The sequence below is a fragment of the Genypterus blacodes genome, unplaced genomic scaffold, assembly GCF_046128005.1.
Source record: "Genypterus blacodes isolate CSIRO-AG114 ecotype Tasmania unplaced genomic scaffold, CSIRO-AGI_Gbla_v1 ptg000070l_1, whole genome shotgun sequence".
Taxonomy (NCBI): Eukaryota; Metazoa; Chordata; class Actinopteri; order Ophidiiformes; family Ophidiidae; genus Genypterus; species Genypterus blacodes.
In genome coordinates this window covers 5,424,707-5,450,679 of record NW_027466880.1, presented here as the reverse complement: position 1 = coordinate 5,450,679, position 25,973 = coordinate 5,424,707, and the positions used below count along the sequence as shown (strand labels likewise).

At 39.7% G+C, this 25,973-nt stretch overlaps 1 protein-coding gene across 2 annotated transcripts; it reads left to right on the top strand.

Annotated features, from left to right (window-relative positions):
* The first annotated feature begins 779 nt into the window (after window positions 1-779).
* mtmr14 (myotubularin related protein 14) lies at window positions 780-24,780 on the top strand. 2 transcript variants are annotated; one of them, XM_076156441.1, is made up of 19 exons: window positions 780-1,648; window positions 3,190-3,338; window positions 4,280-4,388; window positions 6,669-6,744; window positions 8,373-8,430; window positions 8,592-8,714; window positions 8,851-8,924; window positions 9,979-10,049; window positions 10,135-10,209; window positions 10,384-10,450; window positions 11,043-11,128; window positions 12,077-12,153; window positions 13,327-13,363; window positions 15,646-15,686; window positions 16,007-16,065; window positions 17,203-17,335; window positions 17,559-17,735; window positions 20,687-20,893; window positions 23,079-24,780. In XM_076156441.1, exons 1-19 carry the CDS (start codon window positions 1,517-1,519, stop codon window positions 23,257-23,259), a joined length of 1,932 nt encoding a protein of 643 aa, XP_076012556.1. In that variant the 5' UTR covers window positions 780-1,516; the 3' UTR covers window positions 23,260-24,780. The 2 variants fall into 2 exon arrangements, with proteins under 2 accessions (XP_076012556.1, XP_076012555.1); XM_076156440.1 differs by having other exon boundaries at window positions 781-1,648; window positions 15,616-15,686.
* Window positions 24,781-25,973: the final 1,193 nt, after the last annotated feature.

Here is a 25,973-nt window from a genome sequence, read left to right as displayed (position 1 = left end):
TTACAGAGGGGGTGCAGGGCAGCCATTATACAGAGCAGTTGGGGGTTTGGTGCCTTGCTCCACGCTCCACGTGCACCTCGGCAGTGCTCTTGAGGCAAACTGGCAACTCACCAACTACCAGTCGGCGACCCTCCGGTTCCCAGCCGTCCACTTAGCGAACTGAGCTACTGCCGCTAGTTGACCTTTTCTTTAAAACGACAAACATACAGCTGTATTATGAAGGAATACATTTATTGTAAGGAAGAAAACATTTACTGGGAACAAGCCTACTCAAGTTTAAAATTGGCCTACAGTTGTTCAATACAGCTTTGTTTGACTGTTGCTGCATATTTGTGTAAACAAAAACACTATATACAGTATACTCAAAAATGAAAAGATAAAACAAAAAGGCATTGCCAAGGCAAATGTACATTTTTATCTCTTATTTTTATGCTCCACTGGCGATGCAGACAGAAATGCAGAAGTACACACACACACACACACACACACACATATATATTTATATATATATATATATATATATATATATATATATAGAGTTGTTTTTTAAACAAAAAAAATAACATTAACCATTACATTAACCATATTAACCATGAACACCCTCCTCCTGGCCCTAGTCTTAACCGCTAGTAAACCTATGTGGTGTTCCGGCCCTGTGCACTGTCTGCTACGCCTCTGTCGGTAGCCATGGGAACCGGTGTTCAGCACTTCCGCCAAAGACTTGCAAAGACGTCCTACAGTGCATGTGTGTGTGCCCTGTAAGGCATTGAGTGTGTGTCAGGCGGAGTGACCGTCTGCAGTGTGTGCTCTGGAAATGAGTTTAGCCCTTGACTCATCACGTCGCGCGCTCTCCCTACTTACTTCAATCAGCAAGAGTCGCACATTGGAGTATGGCCTCGGACTGTCACGTGGGTTTGTCAGCTGAGCTTCCTGTTTACGCGCTGAGTACCTCCAGGTCGCTACACAGATTGCGACACCGCGCTCCTCAACTGACGCGTCGTGTAGGTAATCACATACAGTAAGATACTGTGTCGACGGGATTGATCGCTATATTAATATTCACCCTGAAGAACATATGAAGACGTGATTGTGAAGGAACGTGAGTAGGTCGGGAAGAACCCTCGAGGTTTCCCGAGTGCAGCTGAAAGCCTTTGCACACACCGCACCGCACCGCCTCTTCAAACTTCAACAACACTGCTGGAGTAATGCTGGAGTGGACTTAATTTTGATTTTGATTTTAATGATCATATCCTGGTGATTTGCACTAGCAACTCTACACGAAGGGAAGCGAAGTGGTCGTGCTGTAGCGTCAGTATTTACTGTTCAGCGTCTCATTATTAGTGCCCTGAATTCCAGAGGACTCCCCGGGTTCGGCCCCTTCAAACAGGCTCTCAGAAAGCGGATTCCCGGGCGGGGATGGCCTGATAGACGGTCCCGCTCTGTGGAACACGCCGCTGCAGTGTTTGAAGGAGGTCGAGTCCGGATAGCGCCTCTTACTGCAGGTCGAGGCGCTGCGATGGCCGCGTCTCCCTCCGCCGCCTGTGACTTCTCGGCCTCTCAGCAGTCTGTCAGAAAGAGCGAAGAAGTAACGGATTTGATTGATTTGTTTTCCAAGACACAGTACAGAGCAAAAGAAGCGACTCCTCAGGTAAGGCTAGATGATTTCTGTACATGAACATGTCACACATATTGTCGGTTCTGTAGTGCTCGACCTCAGGAACTTCAGAATGTGTGAATGTCGGTGTATGTGTACACACACACACACACACACACACACACAGAAAACGAGAGAGACTGTTTACGTCCTGGAGCAGTTAGCAGCTACTACTTGATTCACTATACATCTATACATCTAATCTATCAGGTGGAGCTTCAGTGACCCATGTTGTAAGGTTACAGCACATAACTCTTTGGCCAAATTCAGAGTTGATGACTGATGACTCAACGCTCTCTTTAAAAACAGGCACCTGCCTTAATCTTCCCAAATCTTTGAGGATAGGAGAGGTCGACTGATAAGCGCTTTCACTGATACATACAGTGTCCCAGTGACTAGATTCATATACAAAGACATTAACATACAAATAAACCTCAAGACCTACTGTGTGAAGAAACAGTGACTATTCATGAATAACAAATCACTTTTCAGTTTCAAGTGTAAAAGGAGAGAGATTGAGTCACACAGGCAGACTGACTGTCAGGTGTCTTCCCTTCTATGGACATATTCTGGATAATCGTATCATTTGAAGCTCCTATCAGAGAAAGGACTAATTCCTTATATTAAATGGTTGAGCAGAGCTCCATTTTCATTACTTGACTTGCACAAATGACTTTTTGTCATTCATGAGCACATCATGTTTTTTTCTGAATGAGAACATGAGAATTTAGGTCACAGTTGTGTTCACACCAAAGTCAGTTACAGATCACCTACAAACTTGAATGTGAACCAACAAGACAAAAAGATTGGATTGGACAAATAGAATCCCAAATTGGGAGAAGGCCTGGAACATGAACATACTGTAGCCTAGTATGTGTCAGTGGACGCCTCACTCACTAAACTCTATACTGTGTTATTCTGTGTTTGATTGTACACTATTTGGCAAATCCCTGTACCTGCTTGTGTGTGTTTTGATGACATTTGAGTGACCTTTTTTATTACCCTGATAAAAAATGAATCAACATCAGATTCAATGAGTGACCATTTTATCAGGGTAATAAATACTTGGTAAATAGACTTGTAAAGCGCTTTTCTACGAAAGCGCTTTACAATGACCTCAACTCCACCCATTCATACACACAATCATACACTGATGGCAGTAAATGGTATGGATGCTAATAAATATTTACTCGATTAACTACGATCACAGGGGTTTTAATAACTTCCTATGTGTGATGGATTTTTATTATTTGTCAATATGATTTCAAAGAGTTTTCACTTCGAAATATGTAGTCTAAATGGAGAGATACTGTAAATTTGGAGCCACACCTTGCTTTCACGGTTCACTGGATGGTTATTTTGGATTTGTTTTTTTGGACGGTTATTCAATAAACAGACTTGTCTATGGAAGAGAGTGGAAACACCTTTTGAATTTTCGATCAGTTTTTTTTTATCAGCTTACTTTGATCTAAAATGTGTCTAAAATCCTCCTTGGAGTCTCTGAAAATCACTGAAATAACAGTTTTTCATTTCAGGTGGAGGCAATAGAGAAGCGCTGTCTCGAACTGTTTGCCAGAGACTACAAGTACAGCATCATCCAAAACTCCAATGGCGATTTGTGTGGTCATTACCCTCGTCAGATTGTTTTCCTGGAGTATGAATGCAAAGATGTGGAGAGAGACAGGTATTTCTCTCTGCTCACTTGATCCATCTGCTCAATCCAAACTTACAGTACACAGTTCCCAGTTACTCTCCGTTTGTTTGTCTTTATCTCTAATTGTTGTTGTGTTGGAAGGAAAGGTTTGACTTTATATAGTCATCCAGATCACATCAAAGCAGCAAAGGGATAAAATTAGGGTTGTCACATGAGATTGCGTTGGAGCTGAAACAGGAAGTAAATTGCTGTGATTCAAGAAATCTATTTTTTTTGCATTGGTAATGCAGCTGCACTATTGTTCCGTTGTTTGAGTGCCATATAGTGTGTCAGTGTTTTAGCTGCAATTCACAAAAATGTATCCATGTACAGTTTAAAAAATGTATATGTTGAAAAACCAACAGTTTAAATATAAAGGAATAAACATACTCTCAATATAGTATAAACTTACTAGTTTACTAGTTCAAAGTATAATTTGCTACATCAATTTAATTTCTTTTTGTCTTTTGAAGCTGTATCTATTGGGAGAAGGAGTACTTTATGTGTATTCATGTGGCCATGTCTCTACATACCTCTATGACACCTTCTGATGTCAATCATATCAATAATGATAGATTATTTGAATGACTTGTACAACAAAAATGTCATGAAAATGTATGTGTTTTGTAATTATTTGTTTTAGACAACAAATCTCGAAATCATCTCAAGTTGTGTCTTAGGTCAAATGCGTAAAACCTTTGTTGTCTGCAGACGAGCAATTTATTTTGAACAAAGATTTAACGTCAGACTAAAACTAATATACATTTTTGAGTGATGGTGTGTTTCATGAATGTAATAATCTGTTGTAATGCCTCTTTAATTGCTAATGCAAAAAGAGGCCAATAATAGACATCTATGAAAGAAGGAATGTGGTAGAATGATTCCATTTAACCCTGTTGACACATAAAATGTCTGTGTGTGTGTATGTGTAGATTTGAGAGCAGAGTGCAGATCAGCAAGCTGCAGGACTTGGTGAATCGCAGTAAGATGGCTCGCTGCAGAGGGAGGTTTGTCTGTCCTGTCATCCTCTACAATGGCAAGGTACTCTATATGAGCTTTTTTCAACTTTCTCCTCTGCACAATTCACAGTCAACATTTCCTTTACACCCTTTTCTTAATACTAGTGTCAGCATTTTCCGATCTTATTTGGTCCACATTTGTGCTTTTCTGAACAATATGTTGTCTTGAACAACATATCCCTTGTATGCTGCAGAAATTTCAGTTAATAAAACCTGTACAGCAAAAGTTTCTATGTCGTGAAAATCTTGTAAACCATGACTTTTTTAAATTTGTTTGGAAATGCTTAACCAAGAGTTTGAGAAGTGAAAATAATTGATATTTGTATTCCTACTTTAGAAAACCAACCAGTGGTTAGACCTAGCTGGCAACAACTTGTTCAAGTCATCACAATGCCAGACAGAATAATTTAAGGGAAATGATAAGGAAAATATCAACTGTGGATTTCAACAAAGGTTAAAGACACAGGACATGCACGATGTAAGATAATGTGTCTTCATTTTGACAGTATTGCTAGAAATAGTAGCTGAGTAAAGTAGCTATGCCAAACCTCTTCAGTAAAAAGAAAATGCATTTTAATTCATATTTGTACAGAATCACGTCACAAACCCTGCCTTTGTAACTAGTTTGCCATAGAAATTATTTATTAGTTATGATTACGATTTTCCGATGTAAACTTTTCCGATGTAAATATTTAGTCATAAATATTTTGTGTTATGTTGGTAACTTAACTACAAAATTGGAAATTAAAACCCTCGTGGCCCACCTGCAATACCTTCACAGCCCACACTTTGGGAAACAGTGCTCTACACGTTAGGAAGGCTGCGGTACATTTTTTATGATGGGAGCATTCAAGAAAGTTTTCAGAGAAGGGACAGAGGGTCGCTGTCTGTCTATTTCTGTGTTTTGTCGTTCTCTCAATTTATAGTCTAAACTTTGATTAATTTGATCTTATGTAGTGCTCACGGATATCAATTTCATCACACAACAGGCTAATGTGTTTATTTGTAAGTTGTTTTGTTTGTATATTAGTTTGATCACTGTAACATAACAGGCATCAATGACAGCATGTATCAGACAATTTTGTTATATTAGTTCGGTTCCGCATACTGAAAAAGCTAATTCCCAGAAAGCAAACAACAAATAATGCAGGCAACCTCAGTGGTGTAGGGCCTCATTGTTCCAGCAAAATGGATCCGCAATCACACCGAGGTGCGAGATCACCCATGGACCCACCTTTTCTAACCATCATTGGTTGAGTGTGGCCACCGACCTATGATGTCATCTTGCACAAAACCAAATCAGTCTGGCCGTGCGTCCACTCTTTTTCCTGGATTAAGAACTACGTCTCCTGATCTCACCATTCTGCATGTAAAGAGAACTAGGCTTTGCTACAGTGATCATAACAATCAGCAGAGAAGGCGACCGTGTTCCATTTTTCCTGTCCACAACACACCTCTGGGACCAAAGAATTCCCACTGACGACCCCAAGGTGCAATGGATGAACCCGCATCGCTGCCTGTACTTGCTCAACCCACCATGGGAATCCAACAAACTCCACGCAAGTCTCACCAGGAATGTGATTCTTCCAAGTAAAGGCCATGGTATACTTTCCTTGGGCGCGAGGGTGTGCGTGCTGTAAATTTCGTCATCGGAGGGTTGGTGTGGACATTGTGTGGAGACTAGCATTTTTTTGTGACTGCGCGGACTGGTCGGAGCAAGCTAGTCACCAGCTGCGCATGCCCTGGAAAACAAACATGGACCATAGTTTTGAAAGGTTGCGCAAAGTGGTCCCGTGCTACCCGCGTCTTTATTATTTCTCATTAGAAGAGTACAAAGACGTGTATATGTGCAACAAATCTTGGATGGAAATTGCCCAGATTTTGGGAAAAGAGAGTGTGTGTTGGCAGAAATATTTGAGAGTGCTACTGTGGGCCCGCAGTGTCCGCAGCCGTATGCAAATGCCACATCAAGATCTCACACGTGTGAGCTGATACTTTGTGTTTTAAACCCAACAGTAATTTAACTATATTTCTTTTGATTTTGTTTAATTTAATTATTATTAGGATATACAAAATTCACGGTGAACCATTGAGGTTAGGTTATATCAATTTTGACATCTTTGATAGCCAAATTGATCTAAATCACCCGTTGCACCTGGAGTGGTGTGGACTGGACGCAGATGATCTTAATAATCAGAGTGCTGCTGCCTTACTGAGTTAAGCGCACAGACAGCATTATTATTATTAGCAGCATTTTACTTAGTACATGGCTTGATTTTCTGTCTTATATTCTGCATTGCAGCATATATGTCGTTCATCCACTCTGGCTGGCTGGGGTGAGCTGTATGGACGAACAGGCTATAACTACATATTCTCAGGTACACACACACACACAGTTTCAGTTCATGTGATGTTCTCCAAAATAGTACAATACTGTATATCCCCATATTTATTTTTGTCCACAGAGAGGGGCAGACAGATAAGATAAGTGATCATTTGTAGGCTGGTTGGCTATAAACTCTCAATAACTTTGGAGAGGCAATGGTTGGAAATAGGCCTATAGTTGTTTTGAATGTTGTGATCCAGAGTTAGCCTTTTTATTAGGGGTTTGATCACAGCCGCTTTGAATGTAGCAGGCCCATCCCCTGTGGAGAGTGACTTATTTGTAATATTAAGAGAACAAGCACCAAGTAATGGGCAAAGATCTTTAACAAGTTCAGCAGGCAGAGGATCTAGTAACAACATCTTGCCATTGTCCATTGGCCATTGTCGTTATGGTAATAGAATTTTCAATATCTGCTTTTATATTGTCCACCTTATTTGTAAAGAGCTCCATGAACTCATTTGGTGAAAATTTAGAGTAAATAATTTGTTTTTTTCTTATTGTCTTTGATTAGTGTCGCGATTAGTTCTGGCAGAGACCTGCTTGAGAAAATGGATTTAATTTGTAAAGCAGGGGAACAGTTTGTCACTCATACGAGGTCTTTGTTTTAGAGCAGTGGTTTTCAACTGGTCTGCCTCCGGGACCCACCGTCACCCCTTAAGAGATAAAATAAGATTAGATAATCCTTAATTCGTCACACAAGGAGGAAATTCACATTGTTGCAGCAGCAAAGTGGATAGTGCAAAACAATAAAGGGCATAACATTTTTTCTTTAAATAGAGCCTAACAAAAGTACAACAATACAACTAAGTACAAAAATTGCTAATCGATAAATACAGTATGTTATATATTGCACATCGAGCATATTGCACAGTGTGATCATTAGACTGGGTTTACTGGGAGAGGTGCTGATTGAATAGTCTGACTGCTGCAGGAAGGAAAGACCTGCTGTATCTCTCCGTGGGACACGGAGTGGGTGAAGCAGCCTTTCACTGAACGAGCTACACAGGGGTGTTAGAAACTCCTGTAAGGGATGGTACAAGTTGTCCAACAAAGATGACAGCTTGGCCATCATCCTCCTGTCCCCTGCCACCTCCACAGAGTCCAGAGGGCAGCCCAGGACAGAGCTGGCCTTCTTCGCCAGCTTGTTCAGTCTCTTCCTGTCAGTGGCTGAGGTGCCACTGCTCCAGTAGACTGGGTAGAAAGAGTCTCCTGAGTAGAAAGAGTCTGCTCTGTCCTTTCTTGTAGAGAGCAGTACAATTGTCCGACCAGTCCAGTTTGTCGTTTAGGTGAACACCCAGGTACCTGAGAATGCTTTCGCCTCCGGAAGTCCGACACCAGCTCCTTTGTCTTCCCCTCATTGAGCTGGTTTCTCTAGCAACAGACTGTGTGTGTAAATGTTATTGTTATTAAGTATAGCACAAGTAATGTGAGTGTTACAGCAGTATGTGTATCTTTACCTGCGGGTGCATTGAAGTAAGGGAGGTTGTTGTGTCCTGGTTTGACTTGTATAGGGCGCACCAGAGTGAAGCTTGTTTTATAAATATTCCTAAAGTTAATTACATGTGCTACAACTACCTTCTACTGCCTACAACACAACATTCTGTTTCTGCTGCTTTCTAGGGGGCAGTGATGATTCGTGGGAGTCAGAAGAGGTTCCAGAGGATGAAATTGCAGTCAGGTAACAAAAACATTTGTGCACAATTGACGTCAAACACGGTTATCTCCTTAAGCAAAATCACTATGCGCCAACAATAACATACAACACTCAAGAATCTCTTAACTTATACCTTCGATCAATGTGACATCATTCACAATATGTCTGTTTGTATCCTTCTTAAGGAATGGGGACTCTCAGCTCTTTGACAAGGTTCGAGGCCATGACATTAAGCTGCTACGTTACCTCTCTGTGCGGTACATCTGTGACCTGATGGTGGAGAACAAGAAGGTTAAGTTTGGCTTAAAGTAAGGAACAGCAGACACATCCACACATAGCATTATTTTCCTATTTATATGAAAGATAAACATATGTGAATTTGAACGAAAAATTATGATTGTCCAGAGGGGAGACGTGAAATGTAATGCTTGTTTCTCTCCGCAGTGTGACGTCCTCTGAGAAAGCAGACAAGGCACAACGGTATGCCAACTTCACCTTGCTGTCCGTGCCTTACCCAGGTAAACAACCTATCTTACCTTAGAGTAAGACATAGACATGGAGGATTTATTAATTCCATCAAGTCGCTTTGCGTATGAATGGAGTCTACCAGGTGGGAAAATGTATGTGGAGGTGACGTACTCTGATTCTAACATATCACATGTCATACAGTACATCACATCATACAACATATAACATCCGTTGTCTCATAATCTATCTTTGTTACTCAGAATGTGTTCATTTATGACTTCTAAATTAGAATCAAATGATGTTTTAGAATGACAGTTTATTGCCTTAATTAGGACACAAGGGGTTAACATGCATGTAACATATGTCTTGGTTAAACTTGTTGCTAATGAAGTAAAAATAACTTTATTTGGATAGCACGTGTAAAAACAGAATTTAAAAATTGGCTTGACAGACAAAGCCAAACAAGCAATATACATCTGAAGGCCAACCAGTTACTGATTCTGCAAGCCTTATATCATCAGATAGGTCATTCATAATAGTCATAATCAATCAATTATAGTTGTAAATATTACACAGAAGACCAGCTCAATATGGAGGAAAATATTAATCATAGACATAACTGTGTAATTTATATGTGAATTATTATAAAATCCAAGACAAGAATCCTTTTCAACTGATAGCAATATATGAGAGTTGTCCAATGATGAAAAGGGTGTGGATTTTGAGATGAATGGGTATGAGTTGAAGTATATCAATGGTCATCAAGGAAATGAAAACTGCCATTGAGGTTGTCTTGGAAGGTGTTACAATAGAAATGTTTGTGGAAAAATGGAAAGTTTGTGGAGAAAAATGGAGAGGCTTTTTATTAAGGTTAAAACAGATGTTGTGTATTTTTTTTATTCTAAATGGTTGCTAGGAGATATGTACATACTGTACAGTATGTCTATTTATAGGTAAGCTTATGTGGTGTTTGCACATGTGTATTATATTTGTACCAAATTATGTATAAACCAAAATAATAGATATGACTTTTTTTTTTTTTTATACTATATTGTAACATGTCTGACATGTCTGTTGTGGTGTTTTTTTGTGTGTTCTTTCAAGGGTGTGAGTTTTTTAAGGACTATAAAGACAGAGACTATACAGCTGAAGGACTGGTGTTTAACTGGAATCAGGTACTGATCTGTGTGTTCACACAATCGGCTCAGCCCAGCTGTCTCTGTTGTTTTCTGTGTCTAATACCACTGTCTCTACACACAGGACTATGTGGATGCTCCTTTGACAATCCCTCCTCACTTTTCCCAGAACTTGAACATTGATTGGACCCAATACCAGGTTATCTTCTCTTCTCTTCTCTTCTCTTCTCTTCTCTTCTCTTCTCTTCTCTTCTCTTCTCTTCTCTTCTCTTCTCTTCTCTTCTCTTCTCTTCTCTTCTCTACTCTTCTCTTCTCTTCTCTTCTCTTCTCTGTGCACAGTACTTAGTGTGTGTGTGTGTGTGTGTGTGTGTAGTCTTGGGACCTGGTGGAACAGACCCAGAACTACCTGAAGTTGCTGCTTCATATCATCAACAGTGATGGTAGGTAGTTTTGTTTTTGTGGTTCAGAATCAGTGTAGTAGATCAGTAAAGATAATGGCTGTGTTTGAGGGTTACTCAATTCAGGAAAGCTGCAATTAACAACTCTCTTGTTTCATATTAGTATGTCATTAGTAAAATGGCAAAAAAGTGTGCTATGTGCCTATTAACTATATTCAACTTTATAATTGTTTAATATTTTGTTGACTTAACAGTCAATTCACTAATTTCGTCATTCATTTTGGAATTATTATAGCTTCACAAAGTGTTCAGACCTCTTCACTTTTTGCATTCTTTATTGTGTTAAAATTTTTACTTATATATGTTATACTCAATAACTCATAATGTCAAAGTGAAAACGTGTTTTTAGGCAAAAACTGTTTTCATATACTGTATACATCTTAGTCTTCTTGGGCAAGTCTCTACAAGCTTTTCACACCAGGATTGGGGCTGGATTGGTTGGGTGTGAAGTATTCAGTTGTTGAAGTGCATGTTACAAAAGACGTGATTTACATGTAATTACATTGTGTATGTTTTTATATTGCATTTAATGATCCCTCAGATCCTTCAGATGTGTTTGATGTTTTTGTTTCAGATGAGAGCGGCCTCTTAGTTCATTGCATATCTGGCTGGGACCGAACACCTCTTTTTGTGTCTCTCCTTAGAGTCTCCCTGTGGGCAGTAAGTTCTTACTTTTTCTTCTCTTACGCTCCTTTTACATCATTTACATCCTTTCAGAGTTCGCCCCTGGCGTTTTTTCCGCGACACCTTTTGACCCAGTAGCTCATTTGGCTGCTCAAACGTTCATTAACTCGTTTACAGGCATATTGATATTTTAATTATACTCTTGATAATGATTAATAGATTTTTTGTTTTCAAACTTCATGTTAACACTATCATTAGATTGTAATCTGCATTAGGGCTGCACCTAACGATTAATCTACATATTATTTTTTTCGATTAATCTATTTATTATATTTATTACTCAATATAGCAATTATTTCCCCCAAAATAAATATCTAATTTATCTCATTAATATTTCAATATTTACCTCAATTGTCTTCTCCTGAAAACAAACAAATGTAACAAAATTTTGCGATGCATTATTCCACAAATAGCCACCTTTTGACTGATAATCTCGCTTGCCAGCTGCACGTCAGCCGGCAAATAGCACTCCGCGCTGCTTTCACTTGAGACCATTTACGTAGTTGGGTAGTCGGTTAGGTCGACGCGTCACCTCACCCCTAATCTGCATAAATGACCATTAAGACTAACTGCAAGCCTATATTGTGCTTCACATGCATTTCCTCACCTGACGGACTCTGTATCTTGCATTTGTGTTTTAATTACACTCAGTAAAGATAATTAAGGGGGCACAGTGTGCATTTAAAAATCTGGAAATCTCTCATTCTTCTGCTTCCCCCCCAACGTTCTCCTTAACTAAAGTAGAGAGCCTGCTGTGATTATTGCTATTATTGAAGATAGAGCACTCATGTTAGCAATATACAGTTTTTTACCTCAAGTCCATACTGGATAGTTCCGCATAGTGATAGCTATTCTTAAGAAAATAATATAAGTCCAGTTGCTGAATGTGAAATGTTTAACTTTCCCGTCTTGCATTTTTAACAGGATGGTGCAGTACATGCCAGCCTGGAGCCTTCAGAGATCCTCTATCTGACCATTGCCTATGACTGGCTCCTCTTCGGGTAAAAATAATCAGTGGTATTATAATCCAAGACTTTGTGTTGAGCTGTAATTTGCAGCAATATTAGCTAGCATAAATACTTAGCATGCATTTGTTTGTGAGTAGTTGATTAGGCCGGTGGTTTCCAAAGTGGGGGATGGCTGCGCCAGGTGGAAGCATGCACGCGAGAACGAGCTGCGGCGAAAAAAAGTTGCCCAAGGTCTAAAGTGAAAGCATCGCAGAGCACGTTGTCAAGGCGGCAGCACTTTGTGTCCCCGCCCACCAAGCATGATACACTAGGACAGGGGTGGCGAACACGGGTATTGGTCTCTTTGCTGGCTGACGTGACACCAATGCCATTATATTTCAGAGACCTTTGCTGCCTTCCTTGAAATCTAAAAAACATACAGTATATTTTTTAAGTCTCAATATGCCCCTGACCCTGTTTTACAGTGTATCACAGTGCATAGGAAAGCACACTTGCAGGTTGGACTTTGATACACATTTAAGCTACACTTGAAATATATATATAAAATAGTGTGAAATATAGTAATATAGTTTACACCAAGCTAAATGAGGAAACTGTGTGTAGCCCAGTAATAGAATTGAAAGTTCAGTAAGGTGAGACCACTCAACATACATCTTTGGATCAATGATTCACAGACATTGAAGCCCATATGACAGACCTAATCATTTTGTCTCAGGAATCAAAAAATGTTTAGTTAAGCATAAGGGAACCAATTGGAACAATTTAGGCGCAACATTCAGTTGAACAACATTGATCTTCCCAACTAAAGAGGCAGATTGTTCCATTTCTGAAAATCTGATTTTACTTTCACAGTGTGGGAGGTAAAGTTGGCAGATAGAAGGCCTGAGAATGTGGGGTTAATTTATTTAATACTGCAGATAAATTCGCCAATTCTACCCTGACAAACACCTTTTGATCATTTAATGGGATTGCAATCTCAGGTAAACTAGCGGAATCCACTGTTATCAGGTGTGTCCGTCTGTCTGTTTTTACCGCACGTAACTCTTTGGCCTGGTTGTTGTTTTATATCGCCCCGTATTGTTGTATATCGTCTCGATATACATAATTGCATCAACATTGAGGACTTTGTTTGAATGTTTATTTTAAATGAAATTTATATGGTTAGTGGTGTCTTATTCATTCCATTGTTCTTTTGCCCATTTCCAGTCACATGCTGCCAGATCGACTCTCCAAAGGGGAGGAGGTAAGCCAAATATTTTTTTTTCTCTTAAGCACATCATAGAGTGATAAACTTTTTTTTTAACCTAATTTTAAAAACTTTCTTCTTTTTAAAACACATTTTACAGTGCATTGTCTATGAATTAGAGGTTCTAGCAGACAATTACTTACTCTAATACAGCAAATGGGCATTGTATTGTCTTGCTGTATCATAATTAAATGTATCACATTTACCTTCAAATAATTTTGTCTATATTAACGAAGGAAAACAACTTTTTAGTATAACTTTATTTTAAACAAAAATCACATTTCCTTAATTATTCAACTCATTGTGCCAGAATGAGCACAATGAATGAGCACAATTAACAATTAACTCCCAAGTCCATCTGTGGTAAATTCCAGTAATTGGACATGATTTGATAGGGCACATATCAGTTTGTTAGGCCCACCAGTGAAAACAGCAGCAAGTTTCTGCAGCTTTCAAATGCTTAGTGGCTGAAGTTTTACCACTCAGAGACTTACATGCACTTGAAACTTCAATATTTTGAATCCAAACCTGACTGTAGTCCAATTAATTTGTTTTCAAGTCAGACCCAGAGAGACACAGAGTAGAGAGGTTTGAATCTGACCTCACCTTTAGCCCATTGATTAGGGCGCAAAATAAGATCCTTATATGGCAACGTGTTACACACATGGACCTAGCTAACAGAACCTTGACATGTGGCTTAACTAATATCACTTTTGTCGACATTCAACACCATTACAAATTCCGCCTTTATAGAGAGTGGATGACTAAAGAAATGGCTAGTGGCTCAATGGCCAAAGCAAAGAGGAGTGGCGATAGCGGCATCCTTCAGCTGGTCCCCTGCTGTAGTGTGATCTATTCTTAACAAATATATTTTGTTTAGACACTGGCTTGTGGTGTTGAGTATAATAATCTCACCCAGCTGATGAATTTGTTTCCGAAGCCAAATTGCTTCAATACTGCACATAAGTATTCCTATTCTACCTTGTTGAAGGCTTTTTCAGCGTCCAGGAAAATTACAATCTCTGGTGAGATTTAAAGACTTTAACGACTGTCTTTGATAGAGTGGGAGGAAGTGAACCTTTCTCCTGGTATTCGTTAAACATCGACAAAAGTAAACTTGCCAGTTTAACAATGAATTAAATGGGCCAAAACCTTTGCTCCACCTTTAATCCTTTGTCTTGTGACTCTTCTCAGTTTGATTTAAGTTGGTTATGAAACACTAACACTGCATGATTGAATCTTGAATCTTACATTTCCAAGATTCACCACTGCTCATCAAGAAATTATTTTCAACACACAGTTCATATTCATACAGACACACACACAGACACAGAAAGGGCACATCTTAGCATGTGGAAAATAAGATTTAAGATACTTTATTAATCGTCATTTCAATCGGCAATTGAAATTTATCTTGTACCCCCTCATATCACACACACACACACAAAGACATGCATTAATGAGGGGTGCAGGGCAGCCATTATACGGCGCCCGTGGAGCAGTGTTAGGGGTTTGGTGCCTTGCACCTTGGCAGTGCCCTGGAGGCAAACTGGCAACTCTCCAACTGCCAGTTCACTTTCTTGGTCCATATCAGACTCGAACCGGCGACACTCCGGCTTCCAAGCCGAATCCCTATGGACTGAGCTACTGCCGCCTGTATAATAATCCAAGTTGCAGTTCAGCAAAATCCATGGTGTTGTAGTAACAGAATTCCATCAGTCAGCAGACTTGTCAAAACAGCAGGAACTCATAAGCAACAAGAAACGTTAACTGAGACACCAGATCCCGAGAGCTACAGCAGCCAGACATGGCAAAGGTCACTTCCAGAAATGGGAGGTAATGGAGTTAGTTTTTTTTGCAGTGAAAATAATAATCATAATAAATCAATAATAAAGAAATCAAACCTAAAATTCACACTGTGAACAGCCCATTACACTGCAATTTAGACCCTAGAGGCCTGCACGCCATGGCAGCATACCTCAGTTTAAAGTCAGCTGTCATCTGTAGTCTTGAAAACTCAGGTTTAAATCCCAGGTCGTAGTAGTACACCTCAGTGGAAATAGGTTTGATTACAACATTTTACTTCCAGTCTCACAGACATTGAGTGGGTCTACAGAGAAGATGAAAAACAATCTCCAAATTTGTTCTAGCTTCCAAGGGTGCGTCAAAAATGAGTAAAAAACACCTAGTATTTAGTTTACTTTTGCATCAATTTCTTTTCTTTTTTAATGTATTTCTTTCATTCTCAGATATTCTTTTTTTGCTTCAATTTTTTGAAGCACATCGTTTCCGAGAAATTCTCTGCTATTAGGAAACCGAGGTGAGTTTGATCTTTATTTTTCTGTACCTTCCTTCATGTCATTGTTTTGATATGAGGCATTTACTTACACATTATGCATTTGCCTTTTTTAAATAAAACTTGAAAGACACATTAGAGCTCAGAGCATACACAGCCTGTGTACCCTCTGTCAAATGATGTCACTGCTCACATGCAAACCAACAGAGCAGGCAATAGAGGCAGTGAGAGGGATTGTGATTTGGCCAATAGAACCAGCCTCAACCCAGACCATACAGTATTTGTTCCTTATTAAATGTGTTTTTCATGTTTATTTAAAAAAAATCATTAATCCTTTTTTTCAGAAGAAAGAACTCCTACTTCAGAGAAAGTGATTTCACTGTGGAGGATCTCTGCCAGTTAAGTACGTTAGTGTTCCTGTCATGCAGTTCTCCTGCCTGTTTGCAGAATAGATCTCCCAGTCTTCTGACTGCTGGTTAACTCACAATTTGTTTTTGTTTAGACATTCAATTTATTTATATTTAGGTGGACTAGAGTGAAGAGGAGGGTTAAATGAGGAGGTGATCATCAACAGCACACTGATAAAATGTTTAGAGACATGTACAGGAAGCGGCTAAGTTGTAAACACACCCACGAGGACGGGGTCCTTGTAGCCAAGGGTTAACACCTCAGGGGGTTCACCACCCAAGAGGGACAGAGAGAGAAAGAGAAAGGAACGAGAATCCGTGCAGGGAAAGCATGGTCAGAAAACTGTCTTCTTGATGTAGGGGTAAAAGGCAAAGTGAACCGCTCCTTGGTCCACAAGTTGAGTCACGGTCACCCAAAAGATGAAAGCAAACGGAGGTGCAGGCATGGAGGTTCTGTGTTCACAGGACCGTCGGTCATCGGTCGGGCACGGAGAGATAGAGGTCAGAGATTCAGGGGCTTTTATACCGCAAATGACCTCACGGGCCCGGGTCATCATTTAACCATTGAAGCGCCAGTGGAGTCTGTAACATCTTCACATCAAGGTGTGAAGAGGGGGTTGGTCCACTACAGCTCTGGGGATTGTAGTTTTGTGAACAAAGGGAATGTGGAATGTGTGTGTAGGCCCAACATTGGATTGAAGCTGCTCCATATCTTTCTTTTTTTGTTGTTGAATATTTTGAAGAAAGCATCTGACATAACAATGACCACGTAAGATAATATTTTTTACGTAGAAAGCGGGGAAAAGCTTCTCCTAACCTAACAAATTTACAATCTCCTCATCTCTCCACTGACCCCCATCAATGATGTAGCTGTCCGGTATGTTTCTTTTTTCCAGGCTGGAAAACACTGTCACTGAATAACAATGGTATACACCTGCATTGAGAAGTGATTCCTGATCTAACTGTTTTGATTCTGAGAGATCATTTAGGAATCAATTCTAGCAACAAATAAGTGGCCCATAATAAATATGAAAGAATTCTGGCTGGCTCTTTGATCGTTGTCACATGGAGGAAGGAAATGGAAACTTCTGGTCGTCTGGAAAATGAAAATAGCATTTGCTGATCTGTTTCAGAGCTGAGGGATCGTGGTAGTGTTACTAGTTTGAGCAGCGGGTTCTCCTTGATCACTGAGGAAGTGGGCGGTGCCTCCAGCCTCAACATTGATTCTGCGGACCTGCTCTTCAGCCAGCCCCAGGCCGCCAGCTGGTCAGGATGACAGACACTCCTCTCATCTCTCTGACACTGATGCATTTAAGATACATTTTAAGCAACAAATGAAGTGGCTGAATACAATTTAGCCTTTTTTAAAGCAAGATGATGCAGTGCAACAGGACAACCGAATAGGATGCTATTCAAAACAGTGTGATGTTCATGGTGAAGCTGACGATGTTGCAAACAGATGATGATGTGTTTTTCACCCTTTTCTTAGGAGAAAAGGTACCACCTCCTCGCCCCAGACCATGGCATGGAATAAGCCCAACCCTCTGGATGACCATCACTCTCATCCACTAAGTGAAGTCAGGTCTTCTAGCTCTTCATCTTCTAACCAATCAGAACATGGTGTCACACGCACTGGCAGCAGCCCATTGGCTGTCCCGGGGAAAAGGTTAGTGAGTTGATATAACTTTAACTCAGTTGTCCACAAATCTTTTTCCTCAAACCCAATATTACTAATGCCCAGCAGAAATTAACACGTAGGACACCCACTACAGCGACAAGGGTAATTTGAGAGGTGAGCAGATTGTAAACATAAGATTGGTACATGTACAGGAGAGAAAAATGTTGAATGTGCACAGGAGCCAGAGTTGACTCACTGGTGCAAGTGGTACAAACATGAATGTGAATCAATAAGAAAAAAAGATTAGATCTGAATGAAAGAAAAATCAGTATTGAGCATTAAGGCCTGGTATGTGAACATGGTGAATAGATGGGAGTTCAGAGGTGAGCTCGGAGATTAAATGTCTCTTTTTCTCTTTTTTATATTGATTTATATATTTGTTTGTTTGGAGGAGGGTGATAATGGCAAATGCCTAGTTTCCAGCAAGTTTAGTCATGTCATGAAAATAAATATTGTACATATCAGGCTCAAATCAGCCCCTATTACAGCATAATTGCTACTGTTTTTCCAAATATCTGCACAATGTGGCACAGAGCTTTTTCACTTAATTATGCATACATCTATGTTACTGATGGAGCAATTTAGGACCAGACTTGCATACCAAAATTGTTCGCACCTGTATTAAAACTTGAGAATAACTCAAGGACTTAGGCATCTCTCAGGTGATGTCTACAGGTAGAGTTTTCCTTAACTGCGGACTGTCTGCAACTATCCACAAATGAGAAGTGGGATTTAAGTCACTTTCCATTATGCATGGTCCTCTATGGATACCAGAAAGTGACATTTGCAAGGAAGAATTTTCAAAAAGCTCATTTAGCATGAGGCTTGCTCATCAGATATTATGTAGCGTGTGCCAGAAATTACTGTTGCGTTTCTGGTAGTTACAAATGCTTAATATATATTTTTTAAGGATTTCCTTATCATTCTGTGTGACAATGCCAATACACGTGGCTTGAGCTGTATTTTCACCTTGGACTCCATCCCAAAGACATCGCTTTGCATCTGGAGCTGTCTTTTACACCCCCAAACAGTTGCACATTTCCTCGAAACTCTGCTGTTATAAATGGAAGTACGGGACAATGTGTTACATGTGAAAAAAACACAAATTTTGTATTATATTTCAAGAACGAAGCCCAAGGGGTGTTGAGCTCAGAAGAACCAGACGTCTACATTGCAAAGTGGTCACATATGCTTTCTGCAATAATTAAAAATGGAGGTTAAACAGATGAAAGGATAAAGCAGGTTATCATGTTTATGCATATGTCAGACATTGCTTTCAGTCCTCATGATGCTCAGGCAACACAACATCCACCCATGAAAGAATGTCTGTATGTGTGAGCCTTGTGTCCTAAGTTATAGAGTCTTCAGACATCCAACAAGGAGGAGAAGCCATTTCTGCCTTGAGCATGAGCCGGCACTAGACGCATGACACAGTCCATCAGAACCATGCACAAGGGACCAGGCTTGAACTCCCCACGAGGGAGAACTGTCTAGAAGTGGCCTTTGAATATTGGATGATACATCCTGCTCAAGGAGCAGCCCACTTCCTCAGATCCCTTAGCCAGCACACAGAACAAAAAAAGCAGCATTACTATTAACAATTACTTTGACTTTTAGATGTCTAAATTGATGATAGGTTCTATCAGACATTTGATAATTGGACTATTGTCAATGTTAAGAATTTAAGATTCTAATAATTGACTTTTGGATCACTTCCTATAAACAATTCACTGTAACACAAACTGATGTATGTACAGTAGATAGGAATATTCAGTTAATCAGTGAAGATTACCATGGAGACCTACCAAAGATCCACACTGCCAAATTTGTTAAAACCATGTTTTGGCAATTTTTGGTTGTAGAAAGATCAGAGTTGGATTAATTTTGTCAAATTTGTTTTTTGTAAATATTTGTATTGAGAAGAAAGCATTTGACATGAGGATGAGCATAGTTATTTTTTTATGTGGAGGAGCCAGAAAGACAGAAAAGAGGACATAACAGTAATCCAGTCTGGAGGTGAAAAATTCATGAATTAGAGTTTCAGCATCTGCCTTTCTAAGGAACGGTCTGATTCTGGTGATATTTCAGATATGAAAGGATGCCTTTCCCAAGTATCTTCTGATTAACTAAAATGGGACCTGGGCGGTCAGGCCTCCATTTTCGGATTTTGAGGTCAGGAAATGCCCTTGGTTTTATCCCATGGCATGGGTCCACAAAGGGGTTCATGGACACGAATCCGGTGGGGCGAACCTTGAAGGCCAGTGGAAAGTTAAACATTAATGATACATTTCAGATATCTTTCCCTTTGGGAGCTTTTGGTTGTACCTGGTTGCTCGTGGTTCTTAAGGCAACTGAACTTAAGAAGGATGGAGCCGGTTGCTGGTGGTTGTTCTAATCATTCTACCTTTGTCGTGTTCTACAATTTCTTCACACCATTTGCTTGAGTAGGATGAGACCCAACGCAATTTGTGGCTCCAGTTGATGCGCAAAGATGGGGAAAGAAGAGGGAGAGAAACATAAGTTCTTCTTAGTTGTCTCCAGCCTTCTTACCCCTGGATAGATAATAATTTTACCATACCACTTGTATCACATCTGAAAGGTGTTGCACAGGCACAAGGACAAGTTTGTTTTTGTCTGGAATAATTATCAGCAATGACAAAAGAATAGATTTATTTTTCTGGTTTCATGTGTTTTACTGTTATAGACGTGTCACTTTGCATCCTATTCCTTACAAGAATCAACATTACACAGAGTGATCACTATGCGCAGCATACTACTTCTTTGCACTGACCTGTAGCCACCTATTTCAGTTTTAAAGCATATCTTCACTGTTCTCATGCCCCAGGAATTCAGCTGTGTATCATTGCAGCTGAAGACATTTTCTTTCTTTTCCGTACCATTTTATTTGTTCTATTATCTCTTTATGTTGTCCCTCTCAGGTTAGCAGGTGACTACGGTCGTTCAGGCTCCTCCCTCTCTACGGAGTACGGTAGTTGGCAGATAGTTTCAGGTTGCGGAAGCATCCATGACCACACCCACTTCCCTCCACCTGCCACCTCAGTTGCTTCTGCTTCATCTGCAATTGCTGCTGCCTATGACTCCCCCCTCCCCTTCAGTTTTCAGGATGAAGGACTAACGGGACGAATGTAAGTAATACACATTACCAGTACCACCCCATTTGTTTGTTGGCACTTTGATAAAGACAACATACTGTTGTATCACATGTACCCCCCTTTGACACCTTGCATTACAATACAATCTCAGTATACAAACTAGTTACTGGGATAATAAATTCTGATGATGGGACTTCTATTACTCTTTGCATCAACATATATATTTTTCATCTGAGTGCAGCGTACATTTCCACTGAATTTCAGTAGGCAGTTGGCTATTACTGTCCTCATTCCAAATGTATGTACATAATTGCTGAGAGTTGCAACTCAAAAGAGTCAGGGCAAACATGATGCAGGGTGATGTTTTCAACTCATGGATGGATTTTCCATGATTGCGAGCTGTACAGGTTGTTATTAAACCTCAAATTTGTGTTCTGATAATGCGTTCTGCAAGCGTTTACGGGTTGCACTTATATGTGATTTCAGCACCTTGATAATAGTGATGGGCGATACCAGATTTTTTGATCCGATGCAATACCGATTACTTTTTTTAAATTTTTTTCGATACCGATACCGATTACTTTGGGTGATTTTTTTTACCCCAATAAAACACATGACAAATACTGGCAATTTGACAACTTTAATGTGTATTTTTCACAACATATGAGTCATAACAAATTACATTACTTTATGTTTACACAATGTAACCTAAATAGTTCAATTACTACCATTAAGGGAAAAAGATGTCCTCTTCAAAAACCATAATAATAATATTTTTAATATACTTTGATCAACTTCAGTCCTGATCATGACGGTTAGAATATTTGAAATTAAATATTTGATATTTAATATCAAAACTGAAGTTGATTAAAATATTTATGTATAAAAAAGTAGGTTACACGGTGTAAAAATAGAGTACTATGTGATTTGTGCTTGAAACATCACAACTAGTAGTCTTGTTGTGATGTGTGTGTGGGGGGGGGAGGCAGCACAGAAGCCTGTATGTATTAACATTACCCTAAAAGATGTGGAAGTGACACATGCGCGTTTTTCATTTATTAATTAGTATCGATACTTCATGAGAGTCATCGATACTCATGTGAGTATCGATATGTCGATACCACGGAATCGATACTCCCATCACTACTTGATAATGAGAGCATAAGCAAAATACGGCCATAATGCCACTGCTTTTCCCAGGAGAAACAATGAGCAGCAACAATGTGATCTGTTTCAGAAATTTGAAGGATAGACATTGTGATAGTAATCAACATCCACATTTTATTTTTGACTGATATAGTGACATACTGTATGTGGTATTGTCAGCCAGCATTGGTTTACACAGGTATATCAGTTTTTATTATCAGTGTAAGCTTCCAGGCATTGCTTGTGTGATAACTGATAAGCTGTCAAAAAGGATTTTTTTATGTTTTAAGCCTACTCTTAAACATAGAGAGGGTGTCTGCCCCCCGGACCGAATCTGGGAGTTGGTTCCGCAAGAGAGGAGCCTGATAACTGATATTTGGCCTCACAAACACATAAAGTCTAGTGATGTGGTTTCTGAATTACCCCCGTGTGTGCGCGCGTGTGTGCTTACCATCTTTGGTTTCAGCAGCATGTATTTTATGTTGGGAACTTGCAGCTTTCTTCTTTGCGCTCTGTCAGCCTAGTGATGTGCAAGATAGAGAGATGAGAGAAGAGAGAAGAAAAAAATAGATAAATTGTGAACATTGTGGTGGGCGTTTTGTTGGGAGTGGGGGTTAAATGTACATGTTTGTTTGATTAGCATCACTGTAAAGAATGCATCACTCATGTTTCTGTTTCAAAACCAAAAGATCAGACATATATTAAAACCTTTTCAAAATCTTTTCTTATATGATTAAACAAGAACCACATAAAAAGGAAAATATTTGGTAAAAGCAAATGATGGTGAACTCGTAACTTGTGCAATCTAAATCCATTTACTCAGGCATGTCAGCACTCAATTATCTTTCAGTCAGCGTAAATATGTCATTTATGACACACCTGCTGTGTGTATTGTCAGAGTAATGACAGATTCATTTATTTGTTATTATTATTATAGCTTATCTATCTATATGATTGTTTTGAAAATCATAGACGGAAGTAATATTCTAGTTGTTTATTGTGTATGTTACCATACTAAGTCTAATTACTACTTAATACATCACATTTTTTTCACTTTCTTTGTCATCCCCAGGTGTCCCTTCCCCTCACAGCGCCAGGCTCGCTTGGAAGCAGTACGCGAAGTCTTCCTGGCAGCCTACAGCTCAACCGTCGGCCTCAAGTCCTCTGCACCTTACCCTTCCAGTGCCATCTCTGGCCTGCTGGAGCAGTTTGCCCGCGGCGTCGGTTTCCGAGGCACCAATGTCGTCATCTGAGCTCCTCCCAAATGTGACTTCAGATCCAGCCTTTCTGCTTCCATCCATCTATGAGCCCTGGAGTAGTCAAGCCAGGTCATGGACGATTCACTGTGTCTGGATCCAATAAATTGCCAAATATCTTGGTTCAATCCAGGGTTAAAGACTTTTTTTTCCAAAGCTTCCATTTCTGTTGTTTCAACTTTTTATGTTCAGTGCTGCAGTAAGATTCATGGAGTGGTTATTATGATGAGAAGTGATTCCATTCACTGTTTAAAAAGGGATGGTGAATCATACAGGTTTCCCTTTAAATGGCTGAGTTCAAGGAGTCTCTTGATGTCGTTTTCTACCAGCTTTAAACATTTTTCCCAGGAGTCATTGCAATAATTATCCTGTTTACAGCAACTATATGTTTCTATTTTTTTCCCCCGTTTTCTGCTGTCATTCTCTATTCAGGAAGATCAATGATCCTCAGTTTAGCTGATTGTTAAGGTATCCTGCCTCTAAATTGCAAATTGATTGAACTGAATTGAATACCTAATCAGTGTTCGTCCTCGCACCTAAGGGAGGCTTCATTTGGTTTCATTTGCATTTTATGAGACTTTTTTGATATCTGCAATTTTCATTTACTACAAAGCATTTTCAACCTCTCTTCATTTTCTTGAATTGTCTTAACATATCCGACGCCCACCCTTCTAATTTATTCTCCATCTCCAGTCTAGTTTCCGTTACATCATACTAGACCTTTCATCTTTTCTCTGCTTTAAAGAACAACGTAGCATTTTGGGTAACTACAGATGGGTTTCAGTTTCACCCTCTCATTTCCTTCTCTGTGCTCTTTGCTGGTGTACAAACCTTAATTGGAATTCCTGCAGTGCTGATATTTCTGACCACATAACCCCATCACACACGTGTTTATCAAGGACATGCCTCTTCTCTCAGAAGACATACGTGACTGAGAGAATTTATTGTGAACTATTTTAGTAGCATATAATTGTTGGATGGTGAAGATGGCTGCTACAACTCAGGATCTTTTGTTGTGCCTTTTTTAACTGAAGTAGCAATAGATGAGATATCTTCATTTGGGATGCAGTTTCCGCTCTATTTTTTCCATGATTTTAAGAACTCTGGACTTTGCATTTGATTGTTTGACCATTTGCCACACATAGCAGCATTAGCTTTGCAATAAAACATTTTGCTGTAGTTAGGTTAGAGGCCTCTGTATGCTTCATAAGAAGTTGAACTTTCAGGGTAAAAGGATGCCTAAGAATACTCTCAGTACACAGTGATTTAAGCTGTTTCAGGGTTTTTTTTGTGCAGGGCCCAAAGAAGAACTTCATAATTCCTACTTCTATTATCTGACTCTGGTCATAATGGTCCAAATACCACATGGCTGTTGAGTTGTTCATGCTTTCCTCTCACTGGTGAGATATGTTATTTTGACCAATTGTAGCTGGGTTGAGATTGACACACCCCACCTCCAGTACAAACCCCGATTTCAACAGTTGAGACAGTGTGTAAAATGCTAATAAAAAGTAGAAAGCAGCAATTTGAAAATTCTCCTTTACCTATACTGCCTTGAAAAAATATTTTTTTACTGATCAACTTTATTGTTTACACTAAGTGCTGTTTTTTCTGAGGTGAAATGTTTCCCTATCCCCCTTGATATAAGAGTTCATCTCCTCAGCAGTCTGGGGTGCCTGTTGTATTTTGCACTCTGCAATGCATCTATATAAGGGGTCTTCAACAGGGGGTCCGCGGAGGTACTGCAGGGTGGTCGCGAAATTTGTGGTTGAATAGACAATTTTTTTTTTTTTTTTTTTTTTTTTCAAAAGAATTTTTTTCACCACAAAGTTGTCTCCAACAGGTCGCTCGATGGCCGTTTCTGACTAAAAGGTAAAAGTAAAAGGTTCAAAGAATACTACATTTGACAACACGTAAAGCTGTTTAAATTTCTATCCAACCAAATTCCGACATCCCGCCCCCTTTTGTCACAAAACGATTATAAGCCAATCAGCTGTCAATCCAACAAATGACACTGCTGTCATGTTTGGTTACGTGACACCATAACATACGGCTTGCGAGCGCAGGCCAGACTTGAGGATGAACTTGGAAAATAGCCCCGATAAAAGGCAACAAATATACTATTTCCATAAGGAATTTAAAAAATTTACGAATGTGAATGACAAATGTGTGCGGCAAAGAGCCGGCTGAACGATGGGAGCTGGCTCCCGTCCGAGAGCCGTTTTTATTTTTTCTGCAACTTAAAACAAGACAGAATGATAGGATGGTCTTCACCGTGCCATGGACACGGGGAAGACTGAATGTTTGAACTGTTGTGCCGTTCGACCAATTCACATGAAAACAGACAAGGATCATAACATCAAGCAGGGAGGGGCGGGGCGTGTTGACGGTCTACTACGGGTACAGAGCAGGGCAGAGAGAAGCAGAGATGAGTGACAGCTGGGAAAAAAAGCAGCTTTTGGATGCATTTTAACAATTGTGACAACATAAAGGCAGAATGCATAATTTGCAGAAATAAGACGTCATGTCCACTCAAGCCAGTGTATGTTCTTCCAAACAGGAAAACATTCCAAAACTGTAGGACAGAGAATGTGCTTCACTGCAAGAACATTCCATAAGTATTTTATCTCCTCATGAAAACAGCACCACACTCACTGTCATCTCACTAACATCAGAACAGACTGAATGCATGTGAAGTACAGATGATATGG